Source organism: Cydia fagiglandana, chromosome 20, assembly GCF_963556715.1.
Source record: "Cydia fagiglandana chromosome 20, ilCydFagi1.1, whole genome shotgun sequence".
Lineage (NCBI taxonomy): Eukaryota > Metazoa > Arthropoda > Insecta > Lepidoptera > Tortricidae > Cydia > Cydia fagiglandana.
In genome coordinates this window covers 14,791,587-14,814,896 of record NC_085951.1, presented here as the reverse complement: position 1 = coordinate 14,814,896, position 23,310 = coordinate 14,791,587, and the positions used below count along the sequence as shown (strand labels likewise).

General features: G+C 39.0%; 5 protein-coding genes across 5 annotated transcripts; 1 reads left to right on the top strand and 4 right to left on the bottom strand.

The window, feature by feature from the left end:
• Positions 1 to 634: 634 nt before the first annotated feature.
• On the bottom strand, positions 635 to 2,329 carry LOC134674767 (venom serine carboxypeptidase-like). Its single transcript, XM_063532899.1, has one exon. It carries the CDS (start codon positions 2,214 to 2,216, stop codon positions 780 to 782), a length of 1,437 nt encoding a protein of 478 aa, XP_063388969.1. The 5' UTR covers positions 2,217 to 2,329; the 3' UTR covers positions 635 to 779.
• A 2,740-nt stretch (positions 2,330 to 5,069) lies between these two features.
• Positions 5,070 to 6,902, bottom strand: LOC134674908 (venom serine carboxypeptidase-like). Its single transcript, XM_063533065.1, has 2 exons — positions 6,779 to 6,902; positions 5,070 to 6,341 (listed from the first exon to the last, which is right to left on the bottom strand). The coding sequence occupies exons 1-2, from the start codon at positions 6,900 to 6,902 to the stop codon at positions 5,077 to 5,079; spliced, it is 1,389 nt and encodes a 462-aa protein (XP_063389135.1). The 3' UTR covers positions 5,070 to 5,076.
• Positions 6,903 to 11,298: 4,396 nt separating this feature from the next.
• LOC134674907 (venom serine carboxypeptidase-like) lies at positions 11,299 to 12,582 on the bottom strand. The gene has a single exon (XM_063533064.1). It carries the CDS (start codon positions 12,580 to 12,582, stop codon positions 11,299 to 11,301), a length of 1,284 nt encoding a protein of 427 aa, XP_063389134.1.
• A 1,637-nt stretch (positions 12,583 to 14,219) lies between these two features.
• LOC134674666 (venom serine carboxypeptidase-like) lies at positions 14,220 to 15,679 on the bottom strand. The gene has a single exon (XM_063532789.1). It carries the CDS (start codon positions 15,630 to 15,632, stop codon positions 14,235 to 14,237), a length of 1,398 nt encoding a protein of 465 aa, XP_063388859.1. The 5' UTR covers positions 15,633 to 15,679; the 3' UTR covers positions 14,220 to 14,234.
• Positions 15,680 to 18,186: 2,507 nt separating this feature from the next.
• LOC134674668 (venom serine carboxypeptidase-like) lies at positions 18,187 to 22,338 on the top strand. Its single transcript, XM_063532790.1, has one exon. It carries the CDS (start codon positions 18,257 to 18,259, stop codon positions 19,637 to 19,639), a length of 1,383 nt encoding a protein of 460 aa, XP_063388860.1. The 5' UTR covers positions 18,187 to 18,256; the 3' UTR covers positions 19,640 to 22,338.
• Positions 22,339 to 23,310: the final 972 nt, after the last annotated feature.

Below are 23,310 nucleotides of genomic sequence, written 5' to 3'. Positions count from 1 at the left end.
CTAGGTGTACAAAGTTACTAACTTACACCATCAGTTAAGTAATTTATAGCTATCATGAATACTTGAAGAACAATAAATTTAATTAGATATAGACACAAAATAAATAATAGTACTAGGTACAGAATACTCACTCTCTAACAAAACGCGTCTGTCACGATCAGCGCAGATATGGCCGCTAGGTGGCGACAGCGCCACGCGCGGCTTATGGCAAACCCCAAAATTGGGGTCGAACGGATGGACTTTTAGCTACCTGTAGCAAAGCGACGAAATCGCGGACTGAGCCACGCCTGATATAGAACAAAAAATACTCAGGTCTGAATTTAATTACCATTTATAAGGGCTATTTAGTCAATTTAATTACTATCTATGTATATCCAGTAACCATAAGACTATTCACCTACCTTCCATTGTATGAACGGTACTTATGATGTACCATACCATACATAAATAGCTACCTATAGTTGCACAGTTACAGCCCGTTAGTTATTTTTTTATGTTCTAAAAATACTTGTATAGTGCATCATTAAGCAAGTTATTTTTAATGATAAAGCTTTATTACTAACATGTGTAGGTAACAAGTTTTTATTTGCCACCTGAGAATGTAAAACAATTAAATGAAAGGAGCACATTCAAACAGCTTTGTTATAAAAGTAGGTATTTAGTACAAAACGATAAATCAACATAAACTTAACATGAACATGACTCATGTATGAGTACTCATTTACATAGTAACAAAACACCTAAGCCTCAATAACAAGTATACTTAAATTACAGTATAATTAATGACCTTTATACTCAGTTTTCTTATCATAAAAGGTCTTTTCGTGAGTGAACCTAGTGATAAGATCTAATGCCCACTTAGGCTGATCCGCAGGAACCATGTGACCAGCATTCCTAACCATGATTTCCACAAGTTTCCCGGCTTGCTTGACATAGCCGGCAATCTCTCCGTCCACTTGCCAGATGTAGCGTTTAGCTGTCTTGTACTCTTCTGCACCAGTAAAGTTCAGATTCTGCAAATAGTTAAGAGTCAAAGGATATGCGACAATGATGTCTAATTGTCCATTGTAAATGACACAGTAATAGTTGTCTAGTAGTTCAGAGATCCATGGAGCAACAGACTTCATAACATCTTGTTTTAAATGCTTCTCTACTTCCTTTCCATCATTGAATGGCATGTCTCCGACATGGATTTCTTTGCGGACAGCACTCTTCTGGATCATAGGTCCAAAGTCATCTCCAGTCTCGGAACTAGTATAATCTTTGCTGTGCAAGTAGTTGAAATAAAAGCTAAATCCAGTGACGTTGTAGAAGTAACTTTTCCCATCAATTAGGTCTCCATTCAGGAGTGTATCAAAGGTATCAAACGCTTCATCCCATTGGTTATTTTGAATGTAGCTTCTAGCCTTAGCTTCATAATCCTCGAAAACCTTCTGTGCGTTCCAGTCTATGAGGCCTATTTGGTACAAATATTTGCTGTAAATAAGCTGATGCTCTGGATCACTTAACCCATTACCAATTGTAATACCCTTTAGGTTGATTTTGGTTTCGGCTGTAGGATTCTTCTTGTGAATAGTATAGGCGAGCGCAGGTACATACTTCCCGCCGTAAGACTCCCCTGTTACGAAGAATTTATTCTGCTGCAGCTCCGGGAAGAGCTTGAAGAACTGAGTCAAAGTAGAGTATAGATGCTCACCGACTTGTGTCTCATCAGTGCAGTAGCCTTCCGGGTGTTTAGTGAAGCTAAATCCAGTGCCGACAGGGTTGTCAATATAAATAATATGGTGGTTCAAAGCCCAATTGTACTTCCTGCGCTCAAACTTGTTATTCCTCACGCGGATCGGGCCGTTCTCTGTGAATAGGCCGTAGAGAGACGTCGCCCCGGGACCACCCTGCAGCCACACGATGACCGGCGCCAACTCCTTGTTCGGCGACATGCTCGGGAAGTACCAGAAAAACTGATTTGAGTCATAAGTCTTGTTCACAGTGATATAGCCGGCATAGCTCTTGATTCGCAGACTTTCTGTGAACGGCACGCGTGCCAGCCGCTTGCCTTCAGTAATATTCCCGCTCTCGATGTACGGAGTAAGGAATAGCGGCTCCCCGGCGTCTCCGCCATCCTTATCGCCCAAATTCAGCTCTGGATAACGATGGAAGAAGCATTGAGAATAAGCTATTGCTTGAACGATTAAAATCACCCCCAGAAACCTTGCCATTCTGAAAGTGTGTAAACTACTGACTGACTAACAAAGCAGCTAATTAATATTATTAAATAACGCTTGGCCGCTATGATAACGCAAAACTTCATGTTGACATATGACCGTTTAGAAACCGTAGGTTATCACTTATCAGTGTAGCAAGCCCAGTGTAGTTATTTTTAAATTGGATTAGGTATTATTTTCTAGTTAACTTCAGAGCTGAAATTATAAGAAAGTCGCTCCGTGCCTTCCACAACGGTAAAATGAAGTAAGTGAAGTAATTTTTTTAGAAGAACTGCAAATAATTAAACAACATAAACACGTTTTATTGGAGTCCAGACGAAGTGATCAAATCGACCGATTTGATCAGAAATGTAAATGGCGTCAATTTCCGAATTGATCACCAATTTTAGATTTAATGGTGATATCAGAGCCCTCTAATGAGTCTCTAATGCAAAAAAAAAATGGCGTTTGCGTCCGCACGGCCTGATTCGATCGGACAATTGAATCAGATTGGCGAAAAATTGACTCGTCTGGAGATGCCTTAAATTGGATTGTTTTGTTTGCTTTATCTGTGGAAGTAGATGACATTTCGTAAAACTTTCAAAACTTGTTTTATATCTATCATAATTATTATACAAAAATAAACATTTCTCTGCTATTAAGGTAACTTTAAAATAATTTAATATGTCTCATCACGTCACCACGTCACGTCATCAGGGAGTTGGCATCTTTGAGCAGCATGCTACAGCGTCAGCAGCACTATTCAAATGACAATGTACCTGGGAATAGTAAATAGCTACGGGTATACAGGGTGGAAAATAAATGGGATATCAAGCGAATTCAAAACAACTATCTCGTCGCTTTGTGCCGGTTGGAAGACCTAGTTATCGATGGGCGGATGTGGTGGACGCTGATCTGCGCGAGCTCGGGTTGAAAACTGGCAAGAAAGTCAAGAAACTGCACAGGACCGGGATCAGTGGCGAGCAGTCGTGTTGGAGGCGAAGACATACTCTGGGTTGCGTAAGTATCTCGTCGCTTTTGATTATACCGGGAAGGTCTGGGGCCTATGAGTAGGGACACCCGTCATCTGTTCTTTCATAATCATATTTTAATAACTCAAATATTTTTACAAAAGTATGCGAAGCTTAGATAACTCATAGCTTAAATTATACTGCTCATATTTCAATACTTTAAATAGAACGATGAAGTTTTTTGGTACATTTCCTCCAACATTTAATTCACCGCCGTCTCAATGATGTGTTTACTGTGGGTAATTATTGCTCAGGCAACATTACAATGTGTTCAAGACGTCACGGGAACGCGTGTTCCCGCAAATGACGAGACGGGTCCAGGAGAGCCCTTATCTCTGACGCCTTATATCGAGCGAGGCAACATCAAAGAAGCGAGGCGGCTGGCACGAGTTACGCTCAACGACAGCTTAAACATAAACATAAAAGAGCTTCGCGGGCTTCTTAACCGTCAATAAGACCTAAGACTCGAATCATTTTTAGGGTTCCGTACCTCAAAAGGAATAAAACAGAAATCTTATAGGATCACTCGTGCGACTGTGTGTCTGTCCGTCTTTCAAAGCCTATTTTCTCTGAAACTACTGGACCAATCAAATTGAAATTTGGTACACATATGTAAATTAGTGACCCAAAGACGGACATGTAGCGTTAACACTAAACAGATGAATTTTAATCATGGGGGCCACTTTTGGGGAGTAAATGAGAACGTTAAAAATTAAGTTTTACAAACAATATCGTGTTATATACATAATTTTTGTTTTGATGTGGATGTGGATGTTCACATCAAAACAAAGAGAAAAGAAGCAGACCTTCATTACAAGCGCTTGTACTGGCTGATCGGCCGACAATCACCTCTGACACTAACTAATAAAATGTTAGTGTATAAATGCATTATAAAACCCATATGGACATACGGGATTGAACTCTGGGGAACGGCCAGTAACTCAAACCTCGAAATTCTACAAAGGTTTCAGAATAATGTCCTAAGGGCTGTAACATGTGCACCATGGTTTGCAAAAAATACAGAGATACATGAATACGTAAAGATACCAACAATCAAAGAGGAAGTTAACAGATATTGTGTTAAATACAAAGAACGACTAAAAAATCATACAAACGAACTTGCAAGGGACTTGGTAAACACCAACGACAATCCGAGTAGGCTGAAAAGGTGGCAAATACTGCGGCTAGACCAAAGGCACTAGAAGATAAATTCTATCAAAGTCAAGAGAGAGTATTTGATGGAATACCTCTCAGAACTCTCAAAAGACAGAACATCTGATTATGGCTGAAACAGCCGATTGCAGATAAAAAGGGGAAAAAAATAAAATAAAATACAAAATATATACATAATTATCAAATGGAAGAGCTCGTTTTGAGAATTTCAAAAATATATTTTTTTATAAAATAATATATCATTTCATTGGATCATAAAATAACAAGTTGAATTTATAACTAATACATATGTATTATCTATGCGGTTACAATATTATTATAGCTTTTGCATTACAAAACCACGACATGTCCTCTAGAAGCAATTCTTTTTTAGTAGCTATATAGGGTGGAAAATAAATAGAACCATGAAAAACATCCCAAAACAGTGTAACTATTTACTTTTGCTTACCGAAAATAAACGTTTCTTGTAAATCTACTTAATCGTAATAAAAATATTGTTTCTGAGAAATATATAATTCAAAATTATTAAATTTAGCATAGTACTTATACATGTAAGTTGCGCGAAAACAAAATAATCCTAAACAGTTTATTATGTACCTATATCAAATTAAACACGAATATTTATATGAGAAAAAAGTCAATGTTTAATTGATATTATCTACTCGTACTTATCATGGTGTAAAGCAAATTTCCTTTTGGTCAAAGCCCTTCCCGCTGGTGATCCTCGTGATCATATCCCAGGCGCGCTTGGGCTGGTCTGCAGGCAAGTAGTGCCCCGCGGCCAACACGTAGACCTCCGTCAGCAGCCCCCCGCGCCGCACGCACCCCGCCGGCTCGCCGTCCACCCGCCACTCGTACTGCTTTGCAGACTTGTACTCCGAGGCGCCCGTGAAATTCAAATGGTTCCGCAAAAAATCTACAATACCATCATACGGTACTGTAGAGTCTAATTCTCCACCATAAAGCGTTACCGGATAATGGTCTAGTATTTTCGACAACCAGGGAGCCATGGATTGACAAAAATCAACATTCAATTTAGATCTCACAGTCGAGTCAAGATCAGAGTATGACAAGTCCCCGACATGGATAGCCTTTCTTACAGCGTTTTTATTTATTACTGAAATGTATTCGTCTTCTTCGTTAAAGCTATTCAAAGTCCAAGTTTGATTTCGTTTCATAAAGTTTTGAACATTGTGACTGTCGTCACACGCATGATATGGCCAGTAGTGATCCTGACTCTCGGGATTTATCCAAGCCCCACCAATCATGAGACCTTTAAGGTTAACTTTAATTTTTGCCGTTGAGCCCTTCTTCATGATAGTATAACCAAGAGCTGGGACAAATTTTCCAGCGTAAGATTCACCCGTGATGAAGAAAGCATTTTGTTGAAGCTCCGGAAAAAGTTGGAAGAACTGTGTTAGGGTTGAGTATAGCTGTTCACCCACCTGTGTTTCGTCTGTACAATACCCGTTTGTATCATTGGTGAAGCTGAATCCTGCGCCCACAGGGTTGTCGATGTAAATGAGGTGGTGATTCAGCGCCCAGTGATATTTCCTGCGCTCGAACTGTCCGTTTACTGCTCTAATGGGTCCATTTTCGACGAATAAACCAAACAGCGATGACGCTCCTGGACCGCCTTGCAGCCACACGAGTACGGGTGCCTTGGCTTTGTCCGGGGACATGCTAGGGAAGTACCAGAAGAATTGGTTTGAGTCGTAGGCCTTATTGACGGTGAAGAAGCCCGCGTAGCTCTCTATGTTTAAGCTGTCATTGAGTGTAACTCGTGCCAGCCGCCTCGCTTCCTTGATGTTGCCTCGCTCGATATACGGCGTCAGAAATAAGGGCTCACCTGGACCCTTATCGTCAATCACGGGCACACGCTCTCCTGTGGCGTCTCGGAGGAGGCCACATAATAATGTGGTATAGGCTAGAAACACTAACAATATATGCAACATTATTTCGATATGCAGCATAATATTGAAAGTATATGACTTTAAGAAATAAATGTCCCTTTTAAATAGACATGATAATATATATATATATATATATACTATCTGAAATCGCATTCTTTAAAAAATACCTGAGATTAGGAACGTGACTAGGATAAGAAGGCTGACGAGTGTTTGTCTGTACGGTTCTGTAGAATCTGTAGGTTTTGGTAGGTGCATTGAGCCGCCTAGCTAAATCGGTCGTTATTGTTTCAGTACTAACCAAACTCCTGTATAAACAATTTGTGTAATGGGCTAATGGGGCACATGGAGAAATGTTTCAACTATCACACACACTGCGTCCTTAAGAAAGACTATGACAAAAACTAAAGTAAACCATAACGGATTCATTATTGGTCTGCGGAATCTGCGGTGCACGCCGCACCGCAAAATTTAGCGGTGCCGCCCGGCGGCGCCGCAAGGCGGTGCGCGGCGACGCGCGCGGTGCCGCAAAACGGTGCGCGGCGCCGCGCGCGGTGCCGCCGAGCGGCGTGCGCGCCGCGTTGCATAGTAAAGAATAAAATTCGACTAACAAGGAAGGGTACCCAACTGTCCGACTCCGATTTGATTTATTTTGATACATGTTATAGAGTAGTCTAAAATAACGAACACGTATTTTTTTTAGCTGCCCAAACTCAACCTGTTAGGAGAAAATGGCCTTCAAAGTACTGAAAATTGACCAAACCTTCTAATTTCTGAGAAGAGATTTGAAAAAAAAATTGATAATTAATTACTGGTTTCGTTATATGTTGGAGAACAGGAATAAATAATGGGGACGTGTTTTGTCATTTCACCACAAACTCATTTTTTATATTAAAATTGATGATTTAATTTTATACATGTAGCCAGTAGATGACACAAATTAAATGAGAAATTAATCACATTGTACGAAATATTTCCCCGCCAGGGCTGGCCTTGTTTTGTATTTTGTGCCAAAATCACTGTTTCTATGTTATCACCTAACTTGTTATTCTATTTGTATTTGTAAGTTTTCCTAACAAATGAAACAAAATAAATAAATATCTATTTAATTACAATATGTTTATCCAATATTCTTGTCTCTAATACTATTAAATTGCACAATTTTCGAAAAACCAAGTAACAGTTGTAAAATAACTTAAATAAGCAGAACACGTGTGAAGGGATCCATGTCTGCCATGTCTGGTAGGCGAATTTTATTCTTATGCAACGCGGCGCGCACGACGTTTTGCGGCACCGCGCGCGTCGCCACGTACCGCCTTGCGGCACCGCCGGGCGGCACCGCTAAATTTTGCGGTGCGGCGTGCGTTGCCGCAGAGCGGTTTGCGGCACCGCAGATTTTTGCGGTGCCGCGCCGCGCGGCGGCGGCGGCTACGCACCGCTGACATGTGGCCGGGCCCATAGCGAAATCGACTCCACACTCGCGTTCGCGGCTTCGCCCGCGATTCACGGGCATAGTGTGGAGGGGGCTTATGAGGTATGTTTCAATATAAAATACATAATTTACAACCTGCACGTGTCAGACTGTCAGTCCATTACTTTTTAGGGTTCCGTAGCCAAATGGCAAAAAACTGAACCCTTATGGATTCGCCATGTCTGTCTGTCTGTCTGTCCGTCCGTATGTCACAGCCACTTTTTTCCGTAACTTTATGAGAACTATACTGTTAAAACTTGGTAAATAGATGTATTCTGTGAACCGCATTAAGATTTTCACACGAAAATAGAAAAAAAAACAATAAATTTTGGAGTGTTCCCCATACTTTAGAATTCAAAATCAAAAATTTTTTTCATAAAATCCATACGTATGGGGTGTCTAAGGATAGGTCTTCAAAAATGATATTGAGGTTTCTAATATAATTTTTTTCTAAATTGAACAGTTTGCGCGAGAGACACTTCCAAAGTGGTAAAATGTGTCCCCCCCCCCCCTGTAACTTCTAAAATAAGAGAATGATAAATCTAAAAAAAATATATGATGTACATTACCATGCAAACTTCCACCGAAAATTGGTTTGATCTGGTAAGTAGTTTTTTTTAATACGTCATAAATCGTAAACTGCAATTTTATTATGTTTCTTACTGGTACGGAACCCTTCATGGGCGAGTCCGACTCGCACTTGACCGCTTTTTATCAAGTGTTGAACGCACACTATCGTAGGTATATTTCTGAAATTCACTAAGTACCTATCTCAATTTTAGTTAGAGAGGCAAAGATGTAGAATGTAGATCTTCGACCAAAGCCCCCCTCCAGACTATGCGCGTGAATCGCGGGCGAAGCCGCGAATGCGAGTATGGAGTCGATTTCGCTGTCTGCGAAAATCGACGCCACACTAGCGTTCGCGGCTTCGCGCCGCGATTCGCGCACGAGTGTCGAGGAGGCTCAACGCCGGCTTGCAACATGTCGGAAGGGAGGAGCTCTGCTCAATATTATACATGGAGTTTTTTGGTACACTTTCCTCCATCATTTAATTCACCACCGTTTCAAGGGCAAGTTTATTGTGAGTAATTATTGCTCAGGCAACAATACAATGTGCTTAAGACGCCACGGGAGAGCGTGTGCCCGTGACTGACGATACGGGTCCAGGAGAGCCCTTATTTCTGACGCCGTATATCGAGCGAGGCGACATCAAGGAAGCGAGGCGGCTGGCACGAGTTACGCTCAACGACAGCTTAAACATAGAGAGCTACGCGGGCTTCTTCACCGTCAATAAGGCCTACGACTCAAACCAATTCTTCTGGTACTTCCCTAGCATGTCCCCGGACAAAGCCAAGGCACCCGTGCTCGTGTGGCTGCAAGGCAGTCCAGGAGGGTCATCGCTGTTCGGTTTATTCGTCGAAAATGGACCCATTAGAGCAGTAAAAGGACAATTCGAGCGCAGGAAATATCTGGGCTTTGAATCATAAATGTGTTTGAAACTGGAATACATATTATGTTTCTAATAAATTTAGATTTTTTTTTGTAACTACTTTTTTTTGACAATTGTCGATAAAATATCATATCAATATAACATTATTTATTCTTGTATAGACTTTACGTTCAAGTTTACAAGCAAAGCAAACGCCTAATATCTACTTGTGCTTATGTAAGTAGTTCAATATTATATGTCCAAATATTTTACCTTTCTTACAATTTCGAATTGAATCTGTCCATGTCATAGAAGGTAGGATCGCATGGAAGTGGTATACGCGTGCCTCCGTGAGGGACAAAACATACGCAAATGCGACACTGTGATTGGTCGAATTCATTTGTTGCCCACCATTCTCCATACTAATAAAAAGGTGGGGAACAAACAAAAAGTGAGACTGTGACAAGGACAAGCAATAATACCGCTTTCTCTGCTACTCCTACTGAAAGATACATAAGACTATCCCGTTCTGTCAGTTACCCCCACCACTCATGCCAGATCCAGGTATATCCTAGATTCATGGTCCATGTTCACTTATTTTTTTAATTCATATTTCGGCAAAGAGGGTATCAAAATTGAATATTACTAGGTACAATACGATACAAATACTCTTTATTGCACACCTCAATAAAAGAAGACAATACAAAAGAAAACAGAAATACAGGCAGAGCACAGAAATACAGGCAAGGGAAATAGAGGCAGAAATACAGGGAGAGAGGGTTAGGCCCCGTTCGCACGGCAGCTTTTTCAACGCGCGTTAAAAAAGCGTTTGAATGACACAAATGGATAACCATGTATGTATTCACACGAAGGCGGTTTTTAAGCGCGGCGCTTTTTTATCGAGCACTGTTCGATTTTCGGCGTTGAGCGTTGGCGTCAAATTGAATAGAGCATACGGAACTCCGTGTATCTGTTCTCACAAGCGTTAAAAAAGCGCCGGCGCTGCTGTCAGTTGGCTGTCAAGTGTCAATTTTTGGTGTCAATCGTCAAGATTATTATTAGTTTCACCTTAAAAATGTCAACTTATGCTTACAAATTCCTGAAATATTCAAGCTATATTCAAATAATACGTCTTAATAGCAAATAAAGTATGGCTTTGCTGAGATGCGTACGTGGCAGTACGACTCACAAGTGATTTTTAAGCGTTCATATGAACACAAATATTGGAAACGGTAAAAAAGCGCCAACGTCGGGTTTTAACGCAACGCTTTTTAAGCTGTCGTGCGAATGGGGCCTTAGGTAGGTACTTTTTGATTAAATTGTTTTTTTTTTTCATGTTTCAAGACTAAGCTACAACCATTTCTTGAAGCCAAACGGTAAATACGCAAATTATGGCTCCTCTACACGATGGGCATACGCCGGCCACTCCAAGGTACGCAGCCATGCGGTAGAATGAGATAGCAATATCACGTACTCTACTCCCTCTAATGCATAAATGCGTCCCATGGAGTGTCCGGCGCTGGCACATCGTGTAGGAGGAGCCTTTAGAGTATCTTATTGGCTCTATAATATTACAATTTATTGCTAATTGCTCATAGTTAACCAATATTATAAAAATTATACATGGATCCTAAATAGTATTGTAGCGTATATAAGTAATACGCAGTTACAATATTAGATATTGTAGCTTTTGCGTTACAAAATCACGAAACGTCCTCTAAGCAATTCTTTTTTAGTAGCTATACAGGGTAGAAATTAAATAGAACCATGAAAAACATCCCAAAATAATGTATTTACTTTTACTTACCGAAAGTAAACTTTTTTTGTAAATTTACTTAATCGTAATAGAAATATTGTTTCTGACAAGTTTCTGAGAAATAGTTGAAAATTATTAAATTTAGCGTACTTATACATATGAGTTGCGCAAAAACAAAATAATCCTAAACAGTTTAATAGATAGCTATATCAAATTAAACACGAATATTTGTATGGGCCACTAGTTGCCTGAAATAAAAAAAAAAACATTCATTCATATGAACCAAAAATAAATGTTAAATTGTTATTATCTACTCGTACTTATTTATCATGGTGTAATGCAAATCTCTTTTTGGTCAAAGCCCTTCCCGCTCGTGATCCTCGTGATCATATCCCAGGCGCGCTTGGGCTGGTCTGCAGGCAAGTAGTGCCCCGCGTCCAGCACGTAGACCTCCGTCAGCAGCCCCCCGCGCCGCACGCACCCCGCCGGCTCGCCGTCCACCCGCCACTCGTACTGCTTTGCAGACTTGTACTCCGAGGCGCCCGTGAAATTGAAATGGTTCTGCAAAAAATCTACAATCCCAACATATGGTACTATAGTGTCTAATTCTCCGCCATAAAGCGTTACTGGATAATGGTCTAGTATTTCCGACAACCAGGGAGCCATGGATTGACAAAAATCAACGTCCATTTTGTAAAACACAGAGTGATTCAACTTAGAATACGACAAGTCCCCAACATGGATAGCTTTTCTTACAGCGTTTTTATTTAATACTGAAATGTATTCGTCTTCTTCGTTAAAGCTATTCAAAGTCCACGTTTGATTTCCTTTCATAAGGTTTTGAACATTGTGTCTGTGGTCACAGAAATGAAATGCCCAATAGTGTTTCTGACTGTCGGGATTTATCCAAGCCCCACCAATCATGAGACCTTTAAGGTTAACTTTAATTGTTGCCGTTGAGCCCTTCTTCATGATAGTATAACCAAGAGCTGGGACATATTTTCCAGCGTAAGATTCACCCGTGATGAAGAAAGCATTTTGTTGCAGCTCCGGAAAAAGTTGGAAGAACTGTGTTAAGGTTGAATATAGCTGTTCACCCACCTGTTTTTCGTCTGTGCAAAACCCGTTTGTATCATTGGTGAAGCTGAATCCTGCGCCCACAGGGTTGTCGATGTAAATGAGGTGGTGATTCAGTGCCCAGTGGTATTTCCTGCGCTCGAACTGTCCTTTTACTGCTCTAATGGGTCCATTTTCGACGAATAAACCGAACAGCGATGACCCTCCTGGACCACCTTGCAGCCACACGAGCACGGGTGCCTTGGCTTTGTCCGGGGACATGCTAGGGAAGTACCAGAAGAATTGGTTTGAGTCGTAGGCCTTATTGACGGTGAAGAAGCCCGCGTAGCTCTCTATGTTTAAGCTGTCGTTGAGCGTAACTTGTGCCAGCCGCCTCGCTTCCTTGATGTCGCCTCGCTCGATATACGGCGTCAGAAATAAGGGCTCTCCTGGACCCGTATCGTCAGTCACGGGCACACGCTCTCCTGTGGCGTCTTGGAGCAGGCCACATAATAATGTGGTACAGGTTAATAACACCAACAATATATGCAACATTATTTCGACATGAAGCATAATATTGAAAGTATACGACTTCAATAAATAAATGTCTCTTTTAAATAGATACGATAATATACTATCTGAACTCGCATTCTTTAAAAAAATACCTAACATTAGGAACGTGACTAGGGTAAGAAAGCTGACGAGTGTTTGTCTGTATGGTTCTTGCACCCAGTTCATGGCAGTGGTGGATCCAGGTTTTTTGTTTGAGGGGGACTTGAACGTAAAGAGGTATGGTAGGTTTTGGTAGGTGCCTTGAGCCCCTTAGTCAGCCCCCTGAAACGTTCGTGATTGTTCCAGTACTAACCAAAACTCCTGTATAAACAATTTGAGTAATCCGGGGCACATGAAGAAACGTTTCAATTATCACACACTCTGTGTCCTTAAGAAAGACTATGTCAAAAACTAAAGTAAACCATAACGCATTCATTATTGGTTTTATTTACTTATTTTCCTATATTGTATTTAGCTGATGACTTTGGAAACCTTATACTTACACTTACAACCACCTTACAACTTACTTTAATGATGTATTAGTATTACGCATATAATAATGTTTCTGTTATTTTCCCCCTATTTATTCAACCTGTATAGGCGTTGTAAAAGATATCTGTCTATAGTGTCTATGAGGTATGTTTGAATATAAAAATTAAAATTTACAGCTTGCACGTGTCTATCCATTACTTTTTATCTAGAATTGAACGTACACTATAGTAGGTATATTTATGAAAACTCTGAAATTCATTAAGTACTTCAATTTTAAGTAAGAGTGACAAAGATGTTGATAGATAATTTGGAAAATCAATGTTTTTATAAGTTCTTATTGCTACGAGATGATATCAATATCAGATATAAGGTCCGCCAATCTTTTATTAGTACATAGGTACGTCGAAAGCAGGCAAAACCCTGAGGCCAGGCGACAATTAGCGAAAGTTGGGCTTTTTCAAGGTTAATAAACTGTAGTAAGATCCTTTGGTACTCCCCGTTTGGGGTCATCCATTCATTACACCACACGAATATCTAGGTTTTTTTATCCCTCCTCCCTCCTCCCCTGGTGTAACGTCACATTTTTTAACGAAATCGGCAAATCGAATAAAGTATTATTACTATTTTATCAAAATATTTTGACTATCTCCCCTCTCTCCCATGGTGAGGTTTGGTGATATTTCCAGAGCTCCTCCCCCCTTAATTCGTATGACGTGAAGATGTCCCTTAGCTGCAGAACGTAATGCCTATGTCCCACAGAAAAGTGCTATGTCCAGACCATTCCACGTCTGGGACATCACAAGCAGGGGCGTAGCTAGAGTATATGGCGCCCAGGGCAGGCACCAAATTTGCGCCATCACAAGGAGGCAATTCAGGTGAAGGTACCTACTTAAATAGGTGATAATGATAACTTATAGTTGCGTGTGTTGTAAAAGTTTTGTCATTTGTTTTTAATTGATAATTTACGAGCCAAAATTATATTTCGCCTAATTACTTCAGCGTAGCACTGCTGAAGGTTTATAATAAATTATTAATTGTAAAGTGGCTTTTGGAAAGTTTAGTTTCGAGATCCGATAAAGGAGTACGCTTTAAACGCTAAGTACATTTTATTTATTACTTACTTGCAAAAATAAATATTAATTTATCAGTTTTTTTCCTCAACTTCAAGTCAGATAGGACATATGATGTGTGAACCGTGTAATCATGTCCCAGGCCCATTTCGGCTGGTCCGTTGGCACCATGTGCCCAGCGTTCCTCACCAGAACCTCCACCAGATTCCCGGCTCGCTTCACGTACCCGGCCAGCTCCCCGTCCACTTTCCAAAAATTACGTTTAGCTGTTTTATATTCCTCTGACCCTGAAAAGTTCAGCTTCCGCAAGTAGTTGACCGTGTAAGGATAAGCTAGTATTATGTCTACTTGCCCGTTATAAATAAGACAGTTGTAGTGACTTAGTAGTTCTGACAACCATGGAGCGACTGACTGCATTATATCGTGTTTGAATCGTTTTTCTACTATCGTTGATGACTCGTTGTAAGATGCTTGTCCCACATGGATGCCTTTCCGAAGAGTGCTGTTCTGCAGCATGGGACCGAAGTCCTCTCCGTCACCGTAGTCCTCTGTACGTAAGTAATTAAACCAAGAATTGAAACCGGTCACATTGGTTAAGTAGCTTTTGCCTTCAAGCATGTCTCTCCCAAGAAGACTGTCAAATATATCGCTCGCTTGGTCCCATTCACTGTTTTCTATATGCTTCTTAAGTTTATCCTCATATCCCTCAATTGTTGTTCGTTGGTTCAAATCGACAAGCCCTATTTGATACAAATATTCGCTATAAAGGACCACCTGGTTCACAGGATCGACTATACCATTGCCGATGGCTAACCCTTTGAGGTTTATTTTGCTTTCCGCTGAAGGATTTTTGTTATGGATAGTGTAGCCTAGAGCTGGGATGTACTTTCCAGCATAAGACTCTCCGCTAATGAAGAACTCATTTTGCTGTAATTCTGGAAACAGCTTGAAGAACTGAGTCAGGGTGGAGTATAGCTGCTCGCCGACTTGTATCTCATCAGAGAGATATCCCTCCTCGTTTGTGAAGCTGAATCCTGCGCCAACGGGATTGTCGATGTAAATGAGATGGTGATTCAACGCCCAGTGGTATTCTCTACGCTCAAAACTGCCATTCCTCACTCGTATTGGTCCATTTTCCTTAAAAAGACCGAACATGGATGAGCCTCCGGGGCCACCCTGTAGCCATAAAAGTACAGGCGCTTTGTCTTTATCCGTCTCCACGCTCGGGAAGTACCAGAAGAATTGATTCGAGTTGTAGGTTTTGTTGACCGTGAAAAAGCCCGCGTAGCTCTCGATGCCCAAGTCATCTGTTATCGAAACTCGCGCTAGCTGCTTCGCTTCGGCTATTTGACCATTTTCAATATGTGGTGTTAGTAATAGAGGCTCACCACAATCTCCGACAGCCCTTTTGCTTAGGTTTATCTTCGGGTAAGGATGAAGGCACTGGGAAGATGCAATGATTTGAAAAATAATCCACAGAACAACCTTCATTATTACAGTTTGTGATCAAACACTCCAGTAAAGTACCTCTCGACAGTGGTATTTATATAAAGTTAGTCTCTAGGCAAAGTAGTTATGTACATCTCTTAAGCATGATTTACTATGTATATTGTCACACAATATGTATAATAAAAGAGCAAACAATGATTTATGGATTACCATCAATTGTTCGTTTTTATCACGTAACAATGCGAAATGAACAGGCATCAATACGACATGTCTTGTAAATATATTAATTTGTTAAAGGTAGGTAATTTTTTTTTAACTTATATGGGCTACACCATGTACAAACAGCGACATTCTTAACTGTACATCGGTGGACCTTAGTGCGGGCGATGGTACCTACAGACAGCACACAAAAACATTTATTTCACTACGATTATGCATATTGGAGCGATAGAGAAAATAAAGAAATTTCGAGTTTCATTGTTTGCGCTAGGGCCTCTAGTTATACAGAGAGATGGGTAGGGGTGAGTAAATACTGAGTATTTACTCGGTATTTACTCAAAGCACCCGATAAATACCCGTATTTACTCATTTAGGTGGGTAAAAACGATTGCTTATAAAATATTCAACAAGTGAGATTTAAGAACAAAATTGTATTTTATTGAAGAGTGCTAACGTGTATTAACAATATCTATAAAATAAAAAGCATAGAGGACGCTTAATTTAGGAAAAAAACGTAATTATTAGTGAGAGGCAAATTTTGTTAACAATTTTGTTTTAAATAAGAAGGTATTTACTTTAAAAATATGAGTACTTAAATTCTGCCGATGTTCTAGATAAGTGCATGTCGCCCAAAAGTGCGTGTTTACTTACGCGGCACTTACGACCTTTTATTAAGGGTTTTTTAAAGAAAACTCAAAAATAGCTCAACCGATGATGTTCAAAATATTGTTTTTTGTACTCTATTATACGGCTAATCTCCCGATATGTTTTCATATTTTTTCTGAACTTTGGTTCTAAAGTTATAGAGAGATAAACATTATTTTGGCCTTTCGAAACGGTCTTTTTCCAAAAATATTCAACTTATCCAAAAATGTTCTTAGAAACATTCCAGTTATTTTTAAAGACCCATTTAATGACGTGCAACATGTTGGTGGTTTCTGAGAAATTTTTTTTGTGACAATTAGTTACATGTATGGAGTGCCCCTCTTAAAAATACATTTCTTACAATTTTAAGTACTTAATCCAGTAGCGGCTAACAAAATACACCTATATTTCAAATTTATATACCCCTTTCAGCACTCTAAATAGTTTATACCCACCAATTTGGGTATAAACGAGTAAATACGGGTATATTGAGTAAATACTGAGTATTTACTCGGTATTTACCCGTGAGTATTTACTCACTACCCATCTCTATACAGGTTCTACTCAGCTTTTCCGAATAAACTAATTTTCACCACACCAGCTCGGAAAGGCATACTTTGCAGCTTTGCACTTCAAAAACTGATAGCAAAGTTGCATTTTATTCACATGTGAGGCAAAGTAATCAAATGCAAATTTTGAGTTGTTTTCTTATGTTTGCTAGTAGAATTGACTATTAAATGATGATTTTGGATGATAAATATTTAAAACCATTCATTTGGATTTGATATTTTACATTTGATATTTGCTTCGGGTTGGTGTGGTGAAAAATTTTGCGTTTCACTCGGGGGAAAATTTTGTTTAACCCTCGTGCTTTGAAACCCTCGCAATACTCAAGATTCCATTTTTCGAACCACTCGCTACGCTCGTGGTTCCATTTTGGAATCTTTCGCTTGCTCGGATATCAATATTAGCACGAGCGGTTAAACAACAACTTTGCTCCCTTGTAAAACAAATAACTATTATAATCACGTTATGTAAAATCATTCTGTATAAATTAAACGATGAAAATACTTCGCGGGCGGTTGAAAGAGATAGCAATATCGCTTGCTCCCTCTAAAATCTCTAAATGCATAACTGCGTCCCTGAGTTGTCGAGGCTTTCCAACTTACCACGGATGTAAACTACAGCGTGGAAAGATAAGTCGGGCCCTGGAGGGAAAGTACCTTAAATCCTTAAGCTAGCTCATTTTATTTAAAGGAGACATTCCTTTATTTTTAAAAAGAAACAATACTGCATTCAAAGTTTTTCTAATACTTGCTTGCCTCGCCCGGGACTCGAACCTACTAAAAATTCCAAAAAATAAACACTCGCAATTTTATTCTAGTAGTCGTTACAGTTAATGTTAATGATAACATATCTCCAAGAAACATTAGGTCTTACACTCGTCTGTCATACAAAATATCCATAAAATCTAATATTTAGTAATACTTAAGATTTTTTTAGACAAGCACAAGCCAAATTGAAGAAAAACATGAAAAACCTTTGAAAATGCAGTTTTGTTTCTTTTTTAAAATAAAGGAATGTCTCCTTTAAGTAAAATGAGCCAGCTTAAGGATTTAAGGTAGTTTCCCTCCAGGGCCCGACTTATCTTTCCCCACTGTATAAGGTACAATCCGATTGAGATTATCTTGTCTGTGGGTTGAATTGACGTTTGAAGTTGACGCCGACGTCGAACGTCAAAATAAACTCAGTAAATTGTTTTGAAGGTTTTGAAGATATTTATGTAATTGTTTATTGTTGAAATGCATTTAATTTTATTATTTCTGTTTACATACATAAGTTTTGCATCTGCTTTGTTTCCTTACGTGTATCCTGAGATTGAACTTGCAGCATCGCTCACTGGAGATGCCGGGACACCATTATATCTCACGCCATTCCTGAAAAATGGCTCCATAGACGCGGCACAAAAGCTTTCCCGAGTGTCTTTGACTGCCAAACTCGGCTTCGAGAGCCATGCCGGCTTCTTTACGGTGGACGAACATTATCAATCTAACCTGTACTTCTGGTACTTTCCAACGTTTTCCAAAGATCCAAATGCACCAGTTATCCTGTGGTTGCAAGGCGGGCCCGGCGGAAGCTCCTTATTCGGACTGTTCACGGAAATAGGGCCTTTAATAGCAACTAAAAAAGGCTTCAAATTGAGGAAGCACCACTGGGCATTGAACAGCCATCTTATTTTTATTGACAACCCTGTTGGCACAGGATTTAGTTTCACTAACGACAAAGAAGGTTATTGTACTGATGAAAACTGTGTTGCACTCGGCTTGTACAATGCTATGCAACAATTCTTCACCCTATTTCCTGATTTAAGAAGCCACAAGTTTTTTATAACTGGGGAATCTTATGCGGGGAAGTATATACCAGCTTTAGGTATGGTGATACATAATCGGAATCCTAAAGCTGTTAATAAAATTAACCTACAAGGTATGGCAATGGGAAATGCTTACTGTGATCCCGCTAACCAGCTAGATTACGGTAACTACTTGTATCAACATGGACTTATAGATTATAATCAACTACAAGTATTTGAGAAGTTTGAAGCGAAGATTGCAGCTGAAATAGGCAAAGAGAACTGGGTGCAAGCAGATTTACTGATGGATCTAATGATGGACGGAAACGTGAAAAACTTCTCATACTTCAAGAACTACACTGGTTTTGATAACTATTATAATTTTCTTAAAACAAGTGAAGTAGATATTACTATATTTGCCAAGTTGCTGCAGGACGACAAAGCTCGAAAGAGCATTCATGTTGGAAACCTGCCTTTCCACGCCGGTAAAGAAGTGCAGTTACATTTAGCATTGGACATACTGAAATCTGTAGCACCGTACGTTAAAACATTGCTCTCTCATTACCGAATACTTATATACAACGGACAGTTAGATATAATTGTTGCTTATCCGCTAACGGAAAAGTTTCTACAGAATTTAGACTTCAGCTCTGCCAAGGAGTATAAAACTGCTCCGAGGAAGATATGGTGGGTCGAGAATGAGGTGGCAGGGTACAGGAAGAAAGCTGGCAACTTGACAGAGCTGCTAGTGAGAAATGCGGGCCATATGGTGCCACATGATCAGCCCAAGTGGGCATTTGATATGATCACGCGTTTTATTCAAGACAAAATATGATTCATTACATTATATACATGACAATATTACACTATACTTATCTCATTGTGTAGTAAATAATTTAATTTAAAAACCTTGGTATGCTGTGAATGAATGAGGCGCATTATTGTGAACCTTGTGGCAATACCTGAAGGTTGATATTAGGTAGTTTTTATTTATTTAATTGTATGGCAAGATTCGAGTCGCTTATTATTAGGATAGTACGATATTAGGTAGTAGCCATGCAAGTCAGTTAATGTCTATGGTAGCTAAGTAACAAGTTAGAAACATTTTAGAAATTGTAACTAATATGAATCTCATATTTTCGAAGGTTTTATTTACTTTATTATATAAATATGGACCACCATATTTGCACCACAAGCCAATCCACCAGGATTGGCTTGGACATTGTTTTTGTATAGGTTATGTACACTGTACGTACAGTCAGCAGCAGAAGTCGCTGTACACTCCAGGTGCTCAGAGAGAGGTAAACGTTTAAACTGTCAAAAAGTTGTTGACTGTCATGGTAGTATTTACTTGTGAGCGCTCAACGTGTCACAAATATGTTAACAGTCGCTATTCATTAATTTCTATACTTACAACAAGTCATTGATACCTTAGCTGTCAAAAAACCAATGGTATCTAAGCGGTCAACGTGTCAAATATATCTGAACAATATGGAAAAATAGACTTTAAAGCATACAAGTATGGTCGAATATTGAATAAAAGATAGCCATGCTAATTTCAGGTAAAGCGTTTTGACAATCATCGAAAGCAGTACAGTCTTGTCATCACATACATCTATCTCACGTTTTGCCCTTCAACCATTTGACAGGAGCCTCTCGGTCAACTTACTGCAAACTATTTCTTTTAACAGAATCGTCAAGACGAATGACACATAGCAAAAGCTAACTGAAGCCGAGTTTAGAGCCAATTGTCAAGGCACGTCGTGGTCTCAGTAACAGGCGTTTGCTTTTCAAAGCAGAGACCGCGGGTTCAAATCTCAGTCGTACGCACCTAGAGATTACAGCTTTTTGTTTTTTTTGGATTTCATTTCTATTATTAATTTGTGTCTTCTAGTTTTATGTTAATTTCGCATTAGTTTATATAATTTTTGAAGATAATGTCACATGTAGCGTATGTACGACTTTCTATCAGGACGTTGTAGGTTTGAACCCGCAGTGGGCGTTACTTAGATTACTCCTGTGCGGAATGCCATTTGATATTTACTACTCAAAAATCACGTTTGTTGTATGGGAGCCCCACTTAAATCTTTATTTTATTCTGTTTTTAGTATTTCTTGTTACTTATAATAGCGTCAACAGAAATACATCATTTGTGAAAATTTGAACTGTCTATAGCTATCACGGTTCCTGAGATACCGCCTGGTGACAGACGGACGGACGGACGGATGGATGGACAGACGGACGGACAGCAGAGTCTTAGTAATAGGGTCCCGTTTTACCCTTTGGGTACGGAACCCTAAAAATGCTGGTCTCTTCGAAAACTGACTAAGGTACTTGCACCTAATAAGGCCCAGTTTTAAAGTTTGCTCAATTTCAAAATTTTATACTTTTATAAGTGTAAATGAGTTTAAATTTCTCGCCCATGTTTGGTTAGTACCATAGACAAAATTGCAAGTTCATATCAAAAATGATAAATATAAAAAATTAAGTTAAAAGTGGGCCTTATTAGGCGCAAGTACCTTAAATTAAATTAAAGGATATGAAAACAATGCATTTTATTAATTTCAGACATCATGTTTCATGTTAGTACCATAGACAAAATTGCAAGTTCATATCAAAAATGATAAATATAAAAAATTAAGTTAAAAGTGGGCCTTATTAGGCGCAAGTACCTTAAATTAAATTAAAGGATATGAAAACAATGCATTTTATTAATTTCAGACATCATGTTTCATAGTAACATTTATTGCTTAAGACCTACACAATCGATATCTAAATAGAAATAGTCTTAGTTTTATTTTTCAAAACGTTCGGGGTTCGATTCCCGAGCTGAGTACACATTTTTTTTAATGTATGAATGCAGTTTTTCGTGTTACTAAAATCGATGACATGATTCCTAAGAAGAGATCGGTGTATATCGTATAGTATCAGATTTTCCCATACTGGCCGATCTAAATGGGCCACCCTGTATAGTATATTTTACTACAATAAGTGGGCTAAATAAATATATTAACATAGGTATATAATATGATCAACGGTTTGGAAGAAAGCTGCATATGACAGTTAAAATAAAAAAACCGATCATTCTAGTAGGAAACCTACTTATTTATTGTATAAGTTTGACACTTAACGATAAAATACTTCTTTAAGAAAGGAGGTGTCAATTCGTAGTGCTACAGTATTTATTTTAAAGTTAAACAGATAAAATGTTGATGCTTAGTTTACCATTGAAATAACAACTGCTTAGCAACTGGTGGCACCCTGGCTGCTGACGTACGTGATTGGCAGTGCGTGTAGGTATTAATGACAGCAGCTTGAATTTGATTGCTTAGTTACCACTGACTTTTTAACCGTTATTGTCATTGTGATTAAATAAGGGTGTATGTGTTAAAGAAAAACTCAGAAGTTAAGGTATTTGTGACGAACTGAAAGCCTACGTGAAAATGACATCTTAGATGTCCTTATTTTTGTGACGATTGAAGTGTATATGTTTTCTTGGACACCTTGCCCGCTCAGGTATATCTGCTGCTGACTGTACAGTAGTAGGTATTATTATACAATTTTGTGGTATACTTACCTACTTAAGTTTTTTACGAATAAAATACATTTTAATTTGTTTACTTTTTATTTTCTTTATCTAATTAATAAATACATACTTACAATTAAACTTATATTAGAAATGAGGTTAATTTGGCTGTTATTTTCAAGTTTAATTATTTTATTTGTTATTCATTAATAATGATTCATTATTATTCCATTCAGCAAAAAAATCATAATTAATCAACAATCATAGAGAATCAAAATTTGTATGGATATTTAATTGGTGCAACAGAATTAATGTCATATTCCGTATTTCTAAGTAAGGATCACCCAAGGGTCACACTATTATCATAAGTATCATTACAATTTATTATTTTCATTAGAATAACACTGTTTTACCAACCCATTTCCACTATATACAGTCCCAGAAAGCGATGATAAAATGAATGTGGCCTCAGCTGAATGGTCTAGCTAGAATATAGATGGAACATCCAGTTTTCACGTAAAGTCCATGTTATTAAATGACTTCAATTTGAGAACTTCCATATTAGGTTAGACCGAGACCGTCTCAGCTAGAATTAGACCAAGAAAAGTCTACAACAATTTTGATAGCATACTACAGTGCAAGTGTTATATATACAACATAATTTCATAGAAGTTCGACGTTTGAAATAAAACTTGCACCGTGTGCTATCAAAATCGTTGCAGACTTTTCTTGGTGTAACTCAGGGGTCCGATTTTTTTAAATAACATGACCATCGCGGTCCGTGTCTACTTGAGTTTATTAAATAAGTATTAAAATAATATAGGTCGGCAGTCCGGATCCAGACCGTGGTCCGCCATTTCAGGTGACTCCTGGTCTAACTGACTTTGCACTGACTTAAGGGCCCCCCCACATCTGGCGTCTTTCGAGCGTCGGCGTCTGTCGGCGTCGGTCCAGCGCTATGGAAAATTACGTCGCTGCGC

Excerpts from the sequence above, each read along its gene's own strand:
- LOC134674666 (XM_063532789.1), bottom strand. The coding sequence starts at position 15,632 with ATGAAGGTTGTTCTGTGGATTATTTTTCAAATCATTGCATCTTCCCAG.
- LOC134674908 (XM_063533065.1), bottom strand. The coding sequence starts at position 6,902 with ATGCAACGCGGCGCGCACGCCGCTCGGCGGCACCGCGCGCGGCGCCGC. Across the intron at positions 6,342-6,778 it reads CGGCACCGCTAAATTTTGCG|TGTTTCTAGCCTATACCACA; the intron begins GTGCGGCGTGCA and ends ATATATTGTTAG.
- LOC134674907 (XM_063533064.1), bottom strand. The coding sequence starts at position 12,582 with ATGTTGCATATATTGTTGGTGTTATTAACCTGTACCACATTATTATGT.
- LOC134674668 (XM_063532790.1), top strand. The coding sequence starts at position 18,257 with ATGCATTTAATTTTATTATTTCTGTTTACATACATAAGTTTTGCATCT.
- LOC134674767 (XM_063532899.1), bottom strand. The coding sequence starts at position 2,216 with ATGGCAAGGTTTCTGGGGGTGATTTTAATCGTTCAAGCAATAGCTTAT.